The sequence below is a fragment of the Stomoxys calcitrans genome, chromosome 2, assembly GCF_963082655.1.
Source record: "Stomoxys calcitrans chromosome 2, idStoCalc2.1, whole genome shotgun sequence".
Classification (NCBI taxonomy): Eukaryota; Metazoa; Arthropoda; class Insecta; order Diptera; family Muscidae; genus Stomoxys; species Stomoxys calcitrans.
Window position 1 is genome coordinate 19,572,469 of NC_081553.1, and position 20,513 is coordinate 19,592,981.

At 33.8% G+C, this 20,513-nt stretch overlaps 1 protein-coding gene across 2 annotated transcripts in view; it reads left to right on the top strand.

The window, feature by feature from the left end:
* LOC106095954 (serine-rich adhesin for platelets) overlaps nt 1-4,825 on the top strand; it is a 33,037-nt gene extending 28,212 nt beyond the window's left edge. For both annotated transcript variants that reach the window (XM_013263413.2, XM_013263414.2), the window contains exon 3: nt 2,785-4,825. In XM_013263413.2, the coding sequence (XP_013118867.2) occupies nt 2,785-3,246 (462 nt within the window). In that variant the 3' untranslated portion in view covers nt 3,247-4,825. The remainder of the gene's footprint in view (nt 1-2,784) is intronic.
* Nucleotides 4,826-20,513: the final 15,688 nt, after the last annotated feature.

The following is a 20,513-nucleotide window of genomic DNA, read 5'->3' on the forward strand; positions in this document are numbered from 1 at the left end:
GAATTTGGAAAGGGCTCTTTAAGATGACTTGTTTCATAAGCGCAGTAGAAAACAAATCAAGTCTTACTTCCCTTATTCAAATCCAACTTCTCCAACGATTCATATAGCAACAAACACAAACTTTCTTTGCGATCGCCCAATGGTCGATTCTGCCAGTGCTGTTTTTGTGTATAGGCAGTGACCTACACCACATGCGACGTGCCTTTCGTTTGGTTTGTCTGTTTGCGCTTTCTTTTTATACCCTCCACCATGGGGGTATACTAATTTCGTCATTCTGTTTGTAACTCCTCGAAATATTCGTCTCAGACCCCATAAAGTATATATAGTTTTGATCATGACATTTTAAGTCGATCTGGCCATGTCCGCCTGGCTGTCCGTCCGTCCGTCTGTCTGTCGAAAGCATGCTAACTTTTGAAGGAGTAGCCGCTTTTGCCCAAATACTTCTGTCGGTTGGAATTGTAAATGAACCATATCGGTCCATGTTTTGATATAGCTGCCATATAAACCGAACTTGGATCGTGACTTCTTGAGCCACTACAGGGCGCAATTTTTATCCGATTTGGCTGAAATTTTGCATGAGGTGTTTTTTTTATGATTTTCAACAACTGTGCTAAGTATGGTTGAAATCGGTCCTTAACCTGATATAGCTGTTATATAAACCGATCTGGGGTCTTGACTTCTTGAGCCTCTAGAGGGCACAATTCTCGCCCGATTTGACTGAAATTTTGCACTTAGTGTTTTGGTGTCACTTCCAACAACTGTGTTAAGTATGATTCAAATTGGACTATAGCTGTCATATAACCCGATCTTGGATCTTGATTTCTTGAGCCCTTAGAGCGCGCAATTCTCATCCAATTTGGCTGAAATTTTGAATGAGGTGTTTTGTTATGACTTCCAATAACTGTGCTAAGTATGGCACAAATTGGTACATAACCTGATATAGCTGCCATATTAACCGATCTGGGATCTTGACTTCTTGAGCCTCTAGAAGGTGCAATTTTCGTCTGATTTGGAAGAAATTTGGTATGAAGGCTTCTCTCATGGCCTTCAACATACGTTTCCAATATGGACTGAATCGATCTATAGCTTGCTACAGCTCCCAAGTAAACCGATCTCTGAAGACTTCTTCAGCTTTTAGAGAGCGCAATTCTTATCCGATTTGGCCATAATTTTGCACGTTGTGTTTTAGTATCACTTCCAACAACTGTGCTAAGTATGGTTCAAATCCGTTCATAAACTGGTATAGCTGCCATATTAGCCGATCTGGGATCTTGACTTCTTGAGCCTCTAGAGGACGCAATTCTCGTCCGATTTGGAAGAAATTAGGTACAAAGGCTTCTCACATATGTGTCCAATATGGACTGAATCGATCAATAGCTTGATACAGCTCCCTTATAAACCGATCTCCCGGTTTTGCTTCTTCAGCCCCTACAAGGCGCAATTCTTATCCGAATGAACTCAAGTATTACACAATAACTTCTACAATGTTCAGCATTCATTTAAGGTTCGAATCAGACTATAATTTGATATAGCACAACAGTTCTTATTCAATATTCTTTATTTGCCTAAAAAGAGATACTGTGCATAGAACTCGACAAATGCGGTCCATGGTGGAGGGTATAAAAGATTCGGGCCGGCCGAACTTAGCATGCTCTTACTTGTTCAAATTCAACTTATTAATGCTAACTGCAACAAACACAAACATTATTGGCAAAACTCTTTTGTTCTTCGCACGTAGAGTTGGGCATTTTAGTTCCTTTAGGTGATGGCTCCTTTTAGTTCGGTTCCACAAGAGGAACTAGTTCCTTTTCTTAGTTCCTTAGCCCCTTTTTCATATGCGTTCCTCTTTTTTGATTCCTTCATGCAAACCAAAAAAAATGAGCTTTGAATTTTGTTCTAAACCTTGAAATGAGTATTTTATCAATCATATCAATCAACTGGTCTACAAATTAACAAAGTGCACATTAAAAAAAAATAGGAACTATGAAACATGAGGTGAATTAATAAAGGTGATCTCATGCGAATAGCTGAAAAAAGCCGGCCTGTTTGACGGTATTAAAATGTTGGTTCTGTGCTTACATTCGCACCAAAACAACCCCTATTTTTCTCATTTTACCTAAACACCTACACATACGAGCGCACGTTTCTTGGGTTGGATTGAGCACAATGTCATATTTGATGGCAAGATGTCTGATTGCACAATATGATTTGTGGTTATTGTGCAAATGAGACCACCTTTAATTGTTTCGCCATGTATGGAACTAAAAGGAGGAAAGAGATGGAACTAGTTCCAGCAGTTCCTTACTTGGATAGGTTCCAATGAACTAGTTCCATCCGGAACTACCCAACTCTATTCGCACGGCCTATGCTATTTTTGTGTATAGGCAGTGACCTACACCACATGCGAGTTGCCTTTCGTTTGGTTTGTCTGTTTGTCCGGTTTAGACCATTGTTTAATGGATCCTATTCAAAGAATAGTACAGCAAAAAACACCAGTTTTCCTATTGAAACCCCATTTTAGCCAGATTGAAAGTTTTTCTATAGATAATCTGATTTAGCCAAGTTGAATTGAAAGTTTTCTTAGAGAAAGTCTGATTTAGAGACAACCTCCTTTAGCCTGCTTGATTTAAAGATTTCTTAGAGCAAAATCTTATTCAGCCTGACTCATTAAAGTTTTTTTTTTGAGAAAACTTTATGTTGCCATAACTGCCGCATATATTTTAAAATTTTTTGAAACATTATTCGATTTTATGTTGATTACTCTCTCTCTATCTCTGTTTCTAGGTTGAGGATATATACGATGCCATCGATATAGACGATGACAAGGAAGCCGTCCGTATGGCCATCAGTCAATCGGATATCATCGAACTTAGTCCTGCGGATTATAACATTGCCAATGGCGAAAATCATCAATCACCGAAAAGAGCCAGATTAAATATTAACTACTCCATAGGACCCGCTGGCGAAATAGAAAAACAAATACAAAACCAACAACGTCAAATCCAAAATCAGTTGCAAATGCAAAACATCAAGAAAATTGTCAAAGTTCAAAACATACAAGATCTGCAGCATATACAACAACAATTGCAGCAGCAACAGATTGTAGTGCAGACTATTAGCTCGAATGGAGGCATACAGCAGCAGCAACAGCAACAAAATGGGCAATTTACCCAAATCATAGGTGGCTCATTGAACGGCGATAATCATAATAGGCGAAAAATGCAATTGGTTAATCGAATAGCTTAAGAAAAGAGAAGCTATGGGCATTATCATTTTAAAACGTTCTAAACCTGGAGTAAAGGAAAATTTGTTTGGATATTTATCCGCGCCACACATGCCAAGAACAGCATCAGCAGCATAGTGTTACCAAGGAGGCGGTGGTATAGGCGGGCCCCAACACATTCCTACTGGGTTGTTTTATGTATGTTTTTAATATCTAGAGTGAGAGTGTGTGCTAGAATTTGCACTACACTCACTAAGGCAGCAGGTAAAACAGTAAAAAAGGAGTAGCAAGCTTAAGGATTCCCAATGAAATCCTCCTCCAAATCATCTACCTGCTAACACATGGGTTTAAAGTTTCAACTTTACACAAAATACAAAAAAAAAAACAAAAATACTTGGTAGTTTTAATTGCTACAGAATACGCTTAAGTAATTTTAGGTTTATTTTTATATATACACTAAAAGTAAACTTTAAGAAACACATCTTATTTATTCGTATGTATTTTTTTTAAATTTTTTTAGATTTACTATATTGGTTTTATTTAAATGATAATCGAACATACCGCACCACAGTTTGTGAATTGAGTATTTGTTTTGATTTGTTATAGATTAAACTACACCTAGCTAGCTGGGCCATGATGATGGATGGTACCAAGCCAAAAGAAAGCAAGCCACAAGGAACCTCTTAGAGGAAATTTGTATTTAGGCAATTTTGAAATCGAAACTTACAACGATAAATTACATTTTGTTTTTTTTTTTTTTTTTGGAAAATTCTGGCTGTATAGAATCAAGCCCAATCAAGCTAACTATTTTCATAATGTCTTCTTTTGCTTGCCAGCTATCCTTGTTGTGGATCATGATCCCTCCTATCTTCCTAAAGCTAAACCTAATACTGAAGTAAATTTGTAAATTTGTTTGTTTTGCTTTTTTTTTATAGATAGTTAGAAATATATCAAAATTATGCTGTTTTAAAATTATGATTTTTTTTGTTTAACTGCATAGAAAAAACAAATTTTTCAATTAAAGATTTAATTGAAAATTAAAATGAAAGCAATAGAAAAATTAATTGATTCCATTTATTTTTTTTGTTGATTGCATTTTGTATACCACCACAGAAAGTTTTTTAATTAAAATTCGATTGTAAAAAAATGATTCTCTAATTTTTAAATTGAATTCATGGAAAACTTTCCATTAATAAAAGCAATGAAAAGTTTCTTAATATATTTTTTTGAATTGAATCAATTAAATCAATTTCAAAAATCAATCAAATTAAATCAATACAAAGTTTGATTGAAATTAAAAAATAATAATCCTCTTAATTGAGTCAACTAAAAAATTAATTGCATAAAAAATATTTTTTTAAAAATTTAATTAAAAACAAAAATGTATGAATTTTGTGCATTTTCAGAGAAAAAATCAATCAAAAATAAATTAAAAATAAAAATGTAACCTATTAAAAAATTAATTGATTCAATTATTTTAATTAAATCTGATATTTTCAATTAATAAATTAATTAAAAATTTGTAATTATATTTCTAATTGAATCAATTAAAAATGCATTTCAATCACTTATAGAATTGAATCAATAAAAATGTTGAAACCAAAAAAAAAAAAATAATAATATTTTTGTTATATCTATTGGATCAACTAAACAGTTGATTGAAAATTTTATATTTTCTCATTTTTAAATCGCATTAATTAAAAAGTTAATTGGGTCTATCTATTGGATCTACTAATCATTTGATTGAAAATTTTATATTTTCTTGTCATTTTTAATTCGCATTAATTAAAAAGTTGATTGAAAATATTTAATTTTTCTAATTAAATCAAAGGAAAAGTTTTTAATCAATTTGGAAGTTGATCCAATTAAAAAAAAAATATGTGTAAAACTCAATTAAAAATTTAATTGGTTTTTATTTTTTAATATTAAAATTAATTTTTTTTATTGAAATTGCAATTAACTTTTGGTTCTGTCATCGTTGTGATTAGAATTGTTTGAATTAAAATATTAATGGAATCAATTAATTTCGTGTTTGGCACCGTTGTTGTTTTTTCTGTGTAGTAACAAATTATGAGTTATAATTTTATTTTTTTTTTTCCTGAGGCAACATTTGATTTTTTTTCGTTTATTACATTACATTTTGATTTGAACCCCCAATAGGTATAATTACTACCTTGAATTTTGTTTGTTTTCTTAGACCCTCTCTACAAAGAAATTGCAAAAATTCAAATGGCAACCCTGTGTATTTGTAATTTATCCTAGTAAATAGCTCTATATTAGTAGAGTAGAAGGCCACCCCAGCCTTCTTTCCATACCACCTCTTGTCTAGTTTTAGTTTTCATAAAAACAAAAAAAAGTAAATATATCGAATATTATATAAATTTAAGTAAAGAAGAAGAGAGAAAACAAATGTACAGCAGAAAGAGAAAAAAAGAAATACAGAAAAGTTTTGTTTCATTTTTTTTTTATTTTCAAAATTTAATGACCACATTAATTGACAATTTGAACTTTTGCTACAAAAGTCAAAATGACGAACATTTTTGTTTAATGAAATGTAACATACCATACATGAATTGATCTCACAGTGTATAATATCTTCATATATATATACATACATACATAAATCTTATAATTTCTTTTTAATTTCAAAATCTTAGAACCCCGAAACGCTTAAAAAACGAATATTTGTTTTAAATTTTTCTAAAAAAAAAAATTTTTGTGAAGAAAAATTTTTTTTAAACAACTCTATGACTTGACATTAAGAAATTTGACAATTTGTTATATAAAACAAAAACAAACTACATTCCTTTACTCTTGCAAAAAGAAATTCCAAAAAATAACTCTGGCAACACTCTACAGTCAATTCGCTGTACTTGGCCCGTTTTTTTTTGTTATTAAGATTTAGCCATTTCAGTATTTGTTTTGAACCAACCACAGCAGACCACAAACCAACTAACCCAACATCATTTAACATCAATAATAACGCATTTAATTAATATACAAAAATACAATAAATTAATTTGTATTTTTTTTAGTTTTTTATAAGTTTTTTTTTGTACAAAGACGCAACCTTAACAGTTAAGAAAAGTGAAAATAGTATACAAAACAAAAAAAGAGTCAATTGATGATGATGTACATTTGCATCTGGTAGTGTATGTTGGAACTGGTTTTTTTTAAAGCTCTGGCTGGCAATTTTGTATCCAACCAAACACCCACCCACTTATTATCCTTATCTCGTTCCCAGTTGTCATTTGCCCTTATCTCGTTCCCGGTATAGCCAGTAAGCCAGCCTCGCTCCATCTTCCTCGCCGCCAGCAAGCCAACAACAACATCATTTTGAGCAACATGCAATAAAGTACAAAATTTTTTTTAAAACGATTACAAAAGAAAATAAACATTTTTAATAACACATATTTTTTAAATGTAAAATAGTCCCTATAGTATATACATACAATATATACATAATCCTATTTTTCTATGTAAATACATACATAATATATACGTAAAGATTAATAAAACAAAAAAAAAAAAAAAAAAATGTAAAAAAACAATACTTAAATTTGTTTTATTTTAAAAACTTAAAGTAAACTAGCTATTTTCAATTAGTTGACCATTTGGAAATGATTTCCAAGCGCCTCGATATTCTGTGGCCCTTCTGCTATTTGCGATACATACCTTTTTATACCCTACACCACTACTGTGGTACAGGGTATTATAACTTAGTGCATTTGTTTGTAACACCCAGAAGAAAGGCAGATAGAAGCATTGATAAGTATACCGATCGACGCAGAATCACTTTCTGATTCGATTTAGCTATGTCCGTCTGTCTGTTTTTCTGTCTGTTTGTCTGCCTGTTTGTCCGTCTGTCCATGTTATTTTGTGTACAAACTACAGGTCGCACTTTTCATCCGATCGTCTTCAACGGTACAGGCTTGTTTTTCGGCGTAGAGACGAAGCCTATTGAAATTGGAAAAAATCGGTTCAGTTTTGGATATAGCTCCCATATATATAGGTTCGTCCGATTTTCAGTAATAATTCAATAAAATGGTCATTTGTTGACCGATTTGAAATTTGGCAGGAAGGATTTTCTTATGACTCTCGAGATTAGTGGTGAATTTCATAGAATTCGGTTCAGATTTAGATATAGCTCCCATATATATGTTCGTCTGATTTTGAGAAATATTGCACTAAAGTTCTCATTGTTTAACCGATTCTCTCGAAGATTGACAGGAAGATTTTTCTTATGACTCTAGACAATACTGGTGAATTCCATAGAATTCGGCCCAGATTTAGATATAGCCCTCATGTATATATATGTATATCGCCCGATTTTCACTTCCAGGATGACTGCAAGCGCATTTATTGACCAATATTACCAAAATTTTGCACAACGCTTTCCTTGACGACTTCCTCAATGTCTGTACAATATGCTTGAAATCGGTTCGGATTTAGATATAGCTCCCATATATATGTTCGTCCGATTTGCAGTGTATGTTGTATGTCTCGACATTACTGTTAAATTTCATAGAAATCGGTACAGATTAAGATATATATCATGTATTTATATCGCCCGATTTTCACTCCTAGATCCACTGCAAGCGCATTTATCAACCAATCTTTCCAAAACTTCTTACTACGCTTTCTTTGATGACTTCTGTACAATTTGGTCGAAATCGGTTCAGATTCAGATATAGCTCCCATATATATGTTCATCCGATTTGCAGTAATATTGCAATAAAATGGTAATTTGTTAACCGATTCTCTCTAAATTTGTCAGGAAGGATTTTCTTATGGCTATCGACATTACTGGTCAATATCATGGAAATCGGTTAGAATTTAGATATAGCTCTAATGTATATATATCGCCCTATTTTTACTTCTAGTGTCATAGCAAGGTCATTTATTGACCAATCCTCCCAAATCTTCGAACAACGCTTTCCTTGACGACTTCCTTAATGTCTGTAAAGTTTGGTTGAAATCGGTTCAGATTTAGATATAGCTCCCATATATATGTTCATCCGATTTGCAGTTATATCGCAATAAAATGGTCATCTGTTAACCGATTCTCTCAAAATTTGGAAGGACGGATTTTCTTATGACTCTCGACATTACTGCTAAATTTCATAGAAATCGGTTCAGATTTAGATATAGCTCTCATATATATACAGTGGCGAGCACATGTGGATACATAATTGTGAAATACAATTTTAAATCGCTGAATACTCCATAAAAATTAATCAAATGCTACGAATTTTTTTATTTAGTTTATTTATTAGCTTAAAAATAAAAAACAAAACAAATTTCTTCAATATAATAACATAAATTTTAATAATCCAGTAAAATAATGAAAAACTCAATGTATCCACTTTTGCACGTTTTAAATATCTGTGGTTTGTGAAGGCTTGTTAGTATTTTGTCCACAGTCCTTTGGCTTTAATAACGCTTCTTACTCTTTTTGGCATGCTTTCAACCAAGTTCTCAATATGGCCTTTCGGAATACTCGCCCACTCTGTTTGAACCCGGGACCATAGTTCATTAATATTTTGCGGGGGATTGTCAAATAATACTAGCCCTTTCTTTAGCAAAGCCCACAAATTTTCGATTGGGTTTAGATGGGGGCTTTGAGCTGGCCATTTCATCGTTTTAAACTTTTGTTCTTAGCCGTATGCTTCGGGTCTCCATCCTGTTGGAATATGATTTCTTCCTCTGGATACGCACATTGATCTATAAAATCGGGTATTTTGTTCTCTAAAATACGGAGATAATCCTCCTTTTTCATTATACCGTCTATTTTTACTAGTGGTCCGAGATGCCACTAAGTGAAACAGCCCCAAACCATAAGGCTACCCCGTCCATGTTGTTTCTTTGACCTGGTGTTTTTTTTGAGGTCTCATATGGACGGTGCCAGTAATATTCTTTACCATCCGACTGAAAACGATTTATTTTTGTTTCATCTGACCATATTACTCGTTTCCAGTCTTCCACGCTCCAATTTGTATGCTCCTTGCTAAATTTAAGACGAGCCTTTACATTTTTATCAGATAATGCCGTTTTTTTTTTGCTTAATAGCCGATGTTAGGCCAATTTTTCGAAGAGCTCTCCGTGCTGTCCACTCACTTACGGGTTTGTTTATGCGGCGGCAGCCTGCTTTGGTGTTTTTGCCTGTTTATTAGTCAATAAACGTTCCATGGCTCTTGCATCTTTCTCCGTGAGTGAACTTGGACGCGACTTTTTTACATCAGGCGCATTAACATTTTGTCTTTTTCGCACTTGAAGCACTGTTCGGTGGCAAATTCCCAAATTTCTTGCTATTGCGCGCGCTGACTCACCATTTTTTGTCATTTCGACAATTTGATTTTCCGTGGCAACCGATATTTTTCTCATTTTTCATGATTGGTATATTTTTAGTTAAAAACTCAACAAGTCAGTACAAGTCTGTGTTTAACCTTGGCAAAAATTATTTGTTTTATTAATCGCACAACTCAATTAACGGTTAATAATCCACATGCTTTTACCAGATTGGAAAAATTAAAACGTGCAAAAGTGGATACATTGACTTTTTTTAATATTATACGTTGTTGTTAAAACTTATGTTGTTGTTTTGAAGAGATTGGATTTGTTTTTAAGTAGTGTGCTTATAAATATACTACATAAAAACAAGTAAAAAGGCGTTAAGTTCGGCCGGGCCGAACTTTGGATACCCACCACCTCGGGTATATATGTAAACCACCTTTCATCACAATTCGGTGAACATTGCATACCTTTTGTCCCATAATAGTTATATCGAAATATGTTCCGATTTGGACCAAATACTAATAAGTACAGTAGCTTTGTCTAAAAATAAACCGATATGAACCATATACGACACGGATGTCGAAAAGGCTAACATAAGTCACTATGTCAAATTTCAGTGAAATCGCCTTTTATGAGGCCAAGACTTTAAATTGAGATATCGGCCCATATGGCAGCTATATCCAAATCTGAACCGATCTGGGCCAAATTGCAGAAGTATGTCGAGGGGCTTAACACGACTCACTGTCTCAAATTTCACCGACATCGGACAATAAATGCGCCTTTTATGGCCCCAAAACCTAATACCGAGAGTTCGGTCTATATGGCAGCTATATCCAAATCTGGACCGATCTGTGCCATATTGCAAATGCATCTCAATGGGCTTAACATAACTCACTGTCCCAAATATCGGCGACATCGGACAATAAATGCGCCTTTTATGGGCCCAAAACTTTAAATCAAGAAATCGGTCTATATGGCAGCTATATCCAAATCTGATCCGATCTGGACAAAATCGAAGATAGATGTCGAATGGCCTAACATAACTCACTGTCCAAATTTCGTCAAAATCGGATAATAAATGTGGCTTTTATGGGTCTAAGACCCAAAATCGGAGGATCGGTCTATATGGCAGCTATAACCAAATCTGGACCGATCTGAGCCAAATTGGCGAAGGACGTCGAAGGGCCTCAAACAAAAATTTTTCCCAAATTTCAGCCAAATCAGATAATAAATGTGGCTTTTATGGGCCTGACACCCTAAATCGGAGGATCGGTCTATATGGCAGCTATATCCAAATCTGGACCGATCTGGGCCAAATTGAAGAAGGATGTCAAAGAGCACAACTTACTGTCCCAAATTTCAGCAAAATCGGATAATAAATGTGGCTTTTATGGGTCCAAGACCCTAAATCGGAGGATCGGTCTATATGGCAGCTATATCCAAATCTAGACTGATCTGGGTCAAATTAACAAAGAATGTCGGAATGTCAAATCACTGTCTAAAATTTCAGCTAAATCGGATAATAAATGTGGCCTTTATGGGCCCAAGACCCTAAATCGGCAGATCGGTCTATATGGCAGCTATATCCAAATATGGACCGATCTAGGCGAAATTGACGAAGGATGTCGAAGGGCCTAACACAACTCACGGTCCCAAATTTCAGGAAAATCGGATAATAAATGTGGCTTTTATGGGAATAAGACCCTAAATCGGCATATATATATATATATATATATATATATATATATATATATATATATATATATATATATATATACATATATACATATATATATATATATATATATATATATATATATATATATATATATATATATATATATATATATATATATATATATATATATATATATATATATATATATATATATATATATATATATATATATATATATATATATATATATATATATATATATATATATATATATATATATATATATATATATATATATATATATATATATATATATATATATATATACATATATACATATATATATATATATATATATGTATATATATATATGTATATATATATATATATATATATATATGTATATATATATATATGTATATATATATATATATATATATATATATATATATATATATATATATATATATATATATATACATATATACATATATATATATATATATATATATAAATATATATATATATATATATATATATATATATATATATATATATATATATATATATATATATATATATATATATATATATATATATATATATATATATATATATATATATATATACATATATACATATATATATATATATATATATATATATACAGCGGTCAAAAAAAGTATTCATCATTCAATGTTTTTTTTTTAATAAGTCTACAAAAGACAATTGGAATAAAAACATATTAAACTAATGATGGAGTAGTGCTTGTGTGATATATATGTACACAATTTCATTGTTTTTAAAGAAAAAAAATAGTATTTATTGGAACAAAAAGGGCCATTTTACAGCTGAACACAAAAAATTAAACAAAAAAAGTATTCATCATTGCAAAAAAACAAAAAAATAAATAACATAATTTAAAAAAATTAATACTTTGTTATTCGACCACCGCGTCTTATAACTTATTTTAAACAGTTTGACATCGATTGGACTAATTTAGCGGTTATATTTTGGTCTATATTAGTCCATTCCTCCATTATCACCTGTTGCATTTGACTCTTGCTCGAAAAATTGCGCGTTCTCAATTTGCGTTCGAGATGTTCCCAAAGATGTTCAATTGGGTTCAAGTCGCGACTTTGTGGAGGAGTTTTAATGACTTTGGGGCAGTTATACAGCATCCACATCTAGGTATTTAAAGCAGAATGTTTGGGGTCATTATCTTGATAATATTGAAAGTTATTACCAAGCCCAAGTTTTACAGCACTATCTTTTAAATTCCTCTTTAAAATGTCAATGTAATACTTATGATCCATTACTCCATTAATAATTTCAAGATTTCCCGCTCCTGAAGCCGCCATACACCCCCAAACCATTAAACCACCTCCACCATGTTTTACAGTAGCAACTGTGTTTCGTTCTTCAAGCTCTGTATTTGGTTTTCTGTACACTATGACCTTTCCATCGCACCCAAAAAGATTAAACTTGCTCTCGTCTGCAAAAATGACTGTTTTCCAAAATGATTCGGGCTGTTTTACATACATTTTTCCGAAGTTTAGCCTTTTCACTCAGTTTATTTTATTTATAAAGGGCTTCTTACGTGCAGTTCTTCCTCTGTAACTATGCCTTTTGAGTGTATTTCGAATTGTTTGTGTAGTAACTTCCTTCCCTAAATATTCCATAGTGTTTTTACGAAGAATGGTCGCATTTGTCTTCGGAGTTTTCTGAACTTGCCGCACTAGCCAACGCACATCTCCAACTGAAAGTGCTTTTGGTCGACCAGATCTTGGTTTATTGTCAACAGTTTTCGTTTCTGTCCACTTTCTGATGATGGATTGTATAGTAGATCGTGGTCTATTTAATATTTCACTGATAGTTTTTTGAGTTAAACCATTCCTGTGGTGTTTTATTATCAAAACTTTTACCTCATCAGAAACCTCGTTTTGCTTACGACCCATTTTGACAAAAACTATATTTTCAATGAAATTAAATATTTGCTGTCAAGGGCAAAGCCTCCTTTACTAAATAAAACAGAAAAGGGGGATTCCCAAATAATATTTGAATTTGACTTTGATGATAGCACATCAATGATGAATACTTTTTTTGTTCTGTTTTTGGTGTTATTATATAAAATTGCATTTTTTGCGCTAATTAAATTTATTTTTTGAATTTATTTTAAAACATATTACGAAAAATAAACTATTGCATAAAACTGCATTATTTGTTTACTTTAAATTTTCTTCAATTACCTAAAATAAGTGAATTTATTATCAATTTTGCTAATGATGAATACTTTTTTTGACCGCTGTATATATATATATATATATATATATATATATATATATATATATATATATATATATATATATATATATATATATATATATCTCGCCCGATTTTCACTCCTAGAGCCACTGCAAGCGCATTTATTGACCCATCTTGCCAAAAATTTTGCAAAACGCTTTCCTCGACGACTGCCACAGTATCTGAGAAGTTTGCTTGAAATCGGTCCAGATTTAGCTGTAGCTCCCATATATATGTTCATCCGATTTGCAGTAATATTGCAATAAAATGGTCATTTGTTAACCGATTCTCTCCAAGTTTGACAGGAAGGATTTTCTTATGACTCCATATCTAAATTCTATTGAATTCTATGAAATTTGGCCCAAATTTAGATATAGCTCTCATATATATGTATATCGCCCGATTTTTACTTCTAGGATCACTGCAAGCGCACTTATTGACCAAAATTGTCAAAATTTTGCACAACGTTTTCCTCGGAAACTACCACATTATCTGAGAAGTTTTTTCGAAATCGCTTCAGAATTAGATACAGCTCCCATATATATGTTTCTCTGATTTTGGATAATATTAAATAATGTTGTAATTGGTCAACCGTAGTTATTACAGTTTGAACGTATTTGCTCGAAATTTGATATAGATTGTTTAATAACCCATCTGAAAACATCCGCCATATTGTATTTATGGGGTAGGTGTAGGGTTTTATACGGTCGGCACCGCACGACTTTTGCCCTTCCTTACTGGTTTTAGGATATATTTCACCAAAACACTGTTCACTCCCTTCTGAACTCCGATGGAAAGGACAACAGGTCCTCAGTCACTTTTGGCTATGTAAAGGTGATGGGATGCGACGGACTCAGCACACAATTAATTGAGCTTCCCAACAGTGACAGGGCGAGTAGCAGAGCCAATCATAGCATTAGTGATCTTGGAGCTAATGACCAACCATACAAATATTCTGTGGACTGAGTTACAAATGTCATCGGCAGTGCGAAGTCGTCCCAGGCACAAAACCCCGACGAAATCTCTGCACTGATGGTAAAGAATCTCTGCATGTAGCGGAAGAGCTCATCCTGTCTCTGGGACTATTATAGTGATGCCGCTACTGAAGCCAGGAAAGGACTCGAGAATCGTATACTACCAGGCACTACTGCCTTCGAGCCTAGTCGAAGAATGTACAATAGCTGAGCTTAAGCATGGATTTCGTGAATTGCATAGCATACAGACTGGGGCCAAATTCTCGCATCAGTTATCGAGCGAGATTTTGTTCGAAGAATTCTTTTCAGTAAATTGGAGGATGGCTTAAGAAAAGAGCTGGCAAAATATCGATGGGACTATCGATATTTTTTTTCTGAATATGAATTGATATTTTTCCTATCTATACTATCGCCAAAGTTAAATTTCCCCTTATTCCAGTTGGCGATGGCGTAGTCAAATGTCGTAATTTGTACAAAATGGTATTATGGCTCTAGAACACCAAAATTCGTTTACATTGTTGGTATCACATAAGTCGATTTCGACTGTCAAATTGGACGAAAACGACCGATATTTAAGTTAATTAATTGCATTCTAAAATTGATTGCGCCTGTTTGTCCAAAGAGTATTGTACCACCATAGGATGGATGGGGGTATACTAATCAAGTCATTCCGTTTGTAACGCCTCGAAATATTGATCTAGGACCCCATAAAGTACATATATTTTCCGATGTCCGACCGTCTGTCGAAATCACGATAGCGGTCGAACGCGTAGAGCTAAAGGATTGAAAATTTGCAGAGATACTTTATATTGATGTTGGTCGTTGGGGATTGCAAAGGGGCCATATCGGTTCAGATTTGGATATAGCTCCTATATAAACCGATCTCTTGATTTGACTTCTTGAGCCCATGGAAGCCACAATTTTTCACCGATTTGGCTGAAATTTTGCACATAGTGTTTTGTTATGACTTCCAACAACAGTGCCAAGTACGGTCTAAATCGGTCAAGAACCTGATATAGCTCCCCTATAAACCGATCTTCCGAGTTGACTTCTTGAGCCCATGGAAGCCACAATTTTTGTGTTCTGATATGACTGTCAACAACTGCTCCAAGTACGGTTCAATTCGGTCTACAATTAGTTTTTGTATAAATTGTTTGCAGAATCCATGGTGGTGGGTTCCCAAGTCTCGGCCCGGCCGAACTTGGCACGCTTTTTCTTGTTTGTATTTACCACAACATTTGTCTATTATGAAACTGTCGAAGGCTAATAAGTGACAGAATACCATGAAATGTGAAATTTGCCTTCGACTACGACTGCTGATTGTCGGCGATTGCCGTTGCAGCTACTCCATATGGAGCATTACACTATCCACAACCTGTGGATTACTGGGCGCGTCCACCGGTTGCAGATAGCTAATCTATTTGCAGCTAAGCTTCTCGTGACAACGATGAACACCACACAGATTGGACCTCAAAGTTCCAGTCTGTAAAGTATTCACAGCTATCTCGTGCAGGTTTCATTCAGTCTTTTCATTGTTATTGTTTCTACATAAATTGGTCTTCTTATTGTAGTTTTACTTCCCATTTTCGTTTGAAATATAGGTGATGGGAAATTAACGATAGTATTGATACTACGGATATTTATTATTAGAAATATCGAATGTTGCGATTATCGATAGTTTTCCAGCTTTAGGGTTGGTATTCTATTCTGCTTTCGGAATAGTCGCTGAAATCTTTAATTGTTCCGCGAGCGGAACTTTACAGTTATGTATTGTTTTTACTTTCATACCAAAAGACGTTTTTTTTATCTGCACTTTTGGTTTTATCATTTTTTCGCAAAAAATAAATAAATAAAATAGCAAAAAGAAACAAGTAAAAAGGCGTTAAGTTCGGCCGGGTCAACTTTGGATACCCACCACCTCGGGTATATATGTAAACCACCTTTCTTCATAATGCGGTGAAAACTGCATAATTTATACCATAGCAACTTTATCGAAATATGGTCCGATTTGGACCAAATAAATCTAATAAATACAAATCATTGTTCAATTTTGTAGAACAAAATATTGGTCTTTTTGGTGGCCATATCCAAATATACAACGATCTGAACAATATACGACGCGGATGTTGAAAAGCCTAACATAAGCCACTTTGTCAAATTGCAGCGAAATCGGATTATATATGTACCTTTTATGGGGCCAAGACTTTAAATCGAGATCGGTCCATATGGCAGATATACCCAAATCTGAACTGATCTGGGCCAAATTGGTAAGGGCTGTCGATAGGCCTAACACAACACACTGTCTTAAATTTCTGCGAAATCGGACAATAAATGCGCGTTTAATGGGCCCAAAACCTTAAATCGAGCGATCGGTCTATATGGCAGCTATTCCCAAATCTAGACCGATCTGGGCCAAATTGCAAAAAGTTGTCGAAGAGCCTAACGCAACTCACTGTCCCAAATTTCGGAGAAATCGTACAAAAATGCGCCTTTTATGGGCCTAAGACTTTAAATCGAGAGATCGGTCTATATGGCAGCTATACCCAAATCTGAACCGATCTGTGTCCTATTGCAGAAAGATGTCCAGGGGCCTAACACAACTCACCGTACCAAATTACGGCGACATCGGACAATAAATGCGCCTTTTATGGGCCTAAGACCCTAAATCGGTCTATATGGGGGCTATATCAATATATAGTCCCATATAGCCCATCTTCGAACTTAACCTGCTTATGGGCAAAAAAATAACCTGTGCAAAGTCTCAGCTCAATATCTCTATTATTAAAGACTGTACCTTGATTTCAACAGACAGATGGACGGACATGGCTAGATCGTCTTAGAGTTTTACTCTGATCAAGAATATATATACTTTATTGGGTCGGAAATGGATATTTCGATGTATTGCAAACGGAATGACAAAATGAATATACCCCCATTCTTCGGTGGTGGGTACAAAAATCGATCCATTGAAACCAATAAAACAAAAATGATGCCGACAATGATGTCAAGCGTTGCCACTAAAATTTCTTTTTGCCATTTTCCTCACTATAAACAGAGTATTACTTGTTCACATATTTTCCTCCAGCGTTTCACCGACGTTTTTTTATTTGGAGAACTTAGAATACTCAACTTTACTTAAAGCCAGGTAGGATTTAATAAGGTAGTCTCACGTGAACAGCTGTTAACAGCCGGCCAGGTTTGACGGTATTAAGGTGTCAGAATTTTGTTTGCATTATCTTTGCTGTTATCTTCTTTCTCGCATTTCTCTGCTCGTTTACGCACACGTATACACACACGCACACAAATTTCTTTGGCAAAATGTCGTTCAGCTTGATGACAAGATGACGGATTGCACCATATGATTTGTGGTTGTTGTACAAATGAGACCACCATTAATTGTTTCGCCATGCTGTGCATGTTGTCTTGTTGTGCATTATTGTAATGTAAAACATGCATATGGTTATGCGTGTGCGTGTATTTTCATTCTTTCTTTTGCACCACACCCAGAGAAAAGTTGATACCAAACGCTTTCGAGTATTTGAACAGGTTTTTACGCACTCAAATTGTAATCAATTATTTCATTTATTTGTTTAACAAATATTTTATAATGGCGTCAATATTTTAAGAGCAAAGCTCAACAACACTTCTGGCGAGATGACAAGAATACAAATGTGATACACCGTCAATTCTTAATAGCCTCCTTTGTCTGGTATTAAATTGATACCAAATGGTATTAAAAATCTTTGCAAATGAAGCGCACAAAATAATACCAGGCTGTATTGACATTTTTCTATCAGTTCAGGATTCACTGAAAAAGCTTAAGCCAAGAGATCAGCCGACATAATTTTTTTTTTTAAATTTTTGGCAGTATTTGGCTCTGGGGATATCTTTTTACACTTATTCTTTGTTCACGTTTTCTCCTATTTGATGACATTTTCAATCGGCAGATTTGACATCCTAATGATGTTCATGCACCAGAGAAAAGTTGATACCAAACGTGTTCATTTCAGTAACATACTGTATTGTTAGTAAAGCAACACCGTATGGTACAAAAACAATAACGGATGGTATGGATGAAACATAAAATGATTATTACCGTTTGGTACTAGCCTTATTAACGAACTGGTATTGGTTTTAACACCAATCTGTTATAGGTTTTAGCACCAGGCAGTTATTGGTTTTAGTACCAAATAGTTATTGATTATTCCACGCCCTTATGAATTAAAAAAAAGCAATTGAAAATAATTTTAATCTAATTTTATTTCGTGACCAACCTCAATTCTTCGTATTCAGCAATTGATTCTATATCCATTGATTCCCTCGTCTCCTTTGTCTGGTATTTAATTGATACCTAATGGTATTAAAAATCTTTGCCAATGACGCGAACAAAATAATACCAGGAGGTATTGGTAAAGTACCGTCGTTTTTAAAACAATGTGCGTGAACATATTTCAATAACATAATTTTTATATATACGATAAAAATTATTAATATTATGAAAATGTTCTTTGCATACATGAGACATAGTTTCATAGGTCGTCGACCCGAATGACTTCGGGTTAACCATGTTTATTGACGGCAGTTCTCTGGCCTTCACCTCCAAATCGTCTGCCCTTTCATTCCCCCTTACTCCATTATGGCCCGGCACCCAAACGATGCGGATTTTGCCATCCTCAGAGAAGTCGTTAATCTCTTACACTGCAAGACTGTTCGTGACCTTACCATCCTGGTTGTTATTACCCTTATGGCAATTTTACTGTCGGTGAAGATGTTTACACTCGACGTCCTCGCGTTAGCACCACACCACTTCATAAATATAAGAACTTTTTTTCATAAACGAATATATTCATACTCATTAAGAATTTTCATAATATTTGTGATTTTTTCATTAATATAATAAAACTTTTCATAGGCTTTATGTTCCGACAGTAAAACACCCAAATAATCTGCAAGTGACCCTCGACAAGCTATTCACGATGTCAGCCTATGCCACTGCGGTCTGCAATAAGACAAGAAGTAGGAAAAAATCCTTATATTTTTAGCCGGTAGCACTTGTAGAATGAAAAACCTATTGAAACCCACATTTAGTTTCAGTGTGGGACTTGGGAGTGAGCGAGGTACAATGAAAAAACCGATAGACCTGGCGAAACGCGGTATTAAGGACTATCACACAGAAACAATTAAAAACTATGTTCAAAAAAGAAATTTGTACATTCTATTAAACAATTTGCTGACATCGGTCATATAAAGGAAGTTGTCTATATTTTTTCTGTGCATAGGCTGTCACCGCATGGAATGAATATTAAAATTTTATTTTTTAACGTATATATGTATATTTATTTATAGCTATGGTTGCTATATCTATGTAGGTATGAACATATACAAATATATTTATTTTATTATTAATTACGTTTAATTACATAAATGCTTACGAGTATCTATGTATGTAAACATATAAAATGAATGTGTTTCTTATGATTTCAATATACAATTACATAAATCCATATTCATTCATTTAATTTATGGACGGCTTAATACTACAAAATTTTGGCGGCAAATTCACATGGGTTGTTATATTGTATTGTATATATAATATTATTGCTACTTAAAGTAAAAAAACGTAACAATAAAAAGTTAGATCTAAAAATGTCCAGTGTAGAATAAAAAAAAAATTAAAAACAAATTTAAATCAGTGACGAAGACATTATAAATGTTAACTGAATTTTGGATAAAGTAAAACGAAAACATGTAAAAAGGCCTTAAGTTCGGCTGGGCCGAACTTTGGATACCCACTACCTCGGGTATATATATAAACCATTTTCGTCAGAATCCGGTGAAAAATGCATAATTTATGCCCCCACAGCAGCTTTATCGAAATATGATCCGATTTGGAACAAATTCGACATGGATATTGAGTGGTTTAATAAGTACAAGTCGTTGTTTAATTTTGCAGAACAAAATATTGGTCTTTTTTCTAGGCATATCCAAATATAGACAGATCTGAACCATATACGACACACATATCGAAAAGTCTAACATG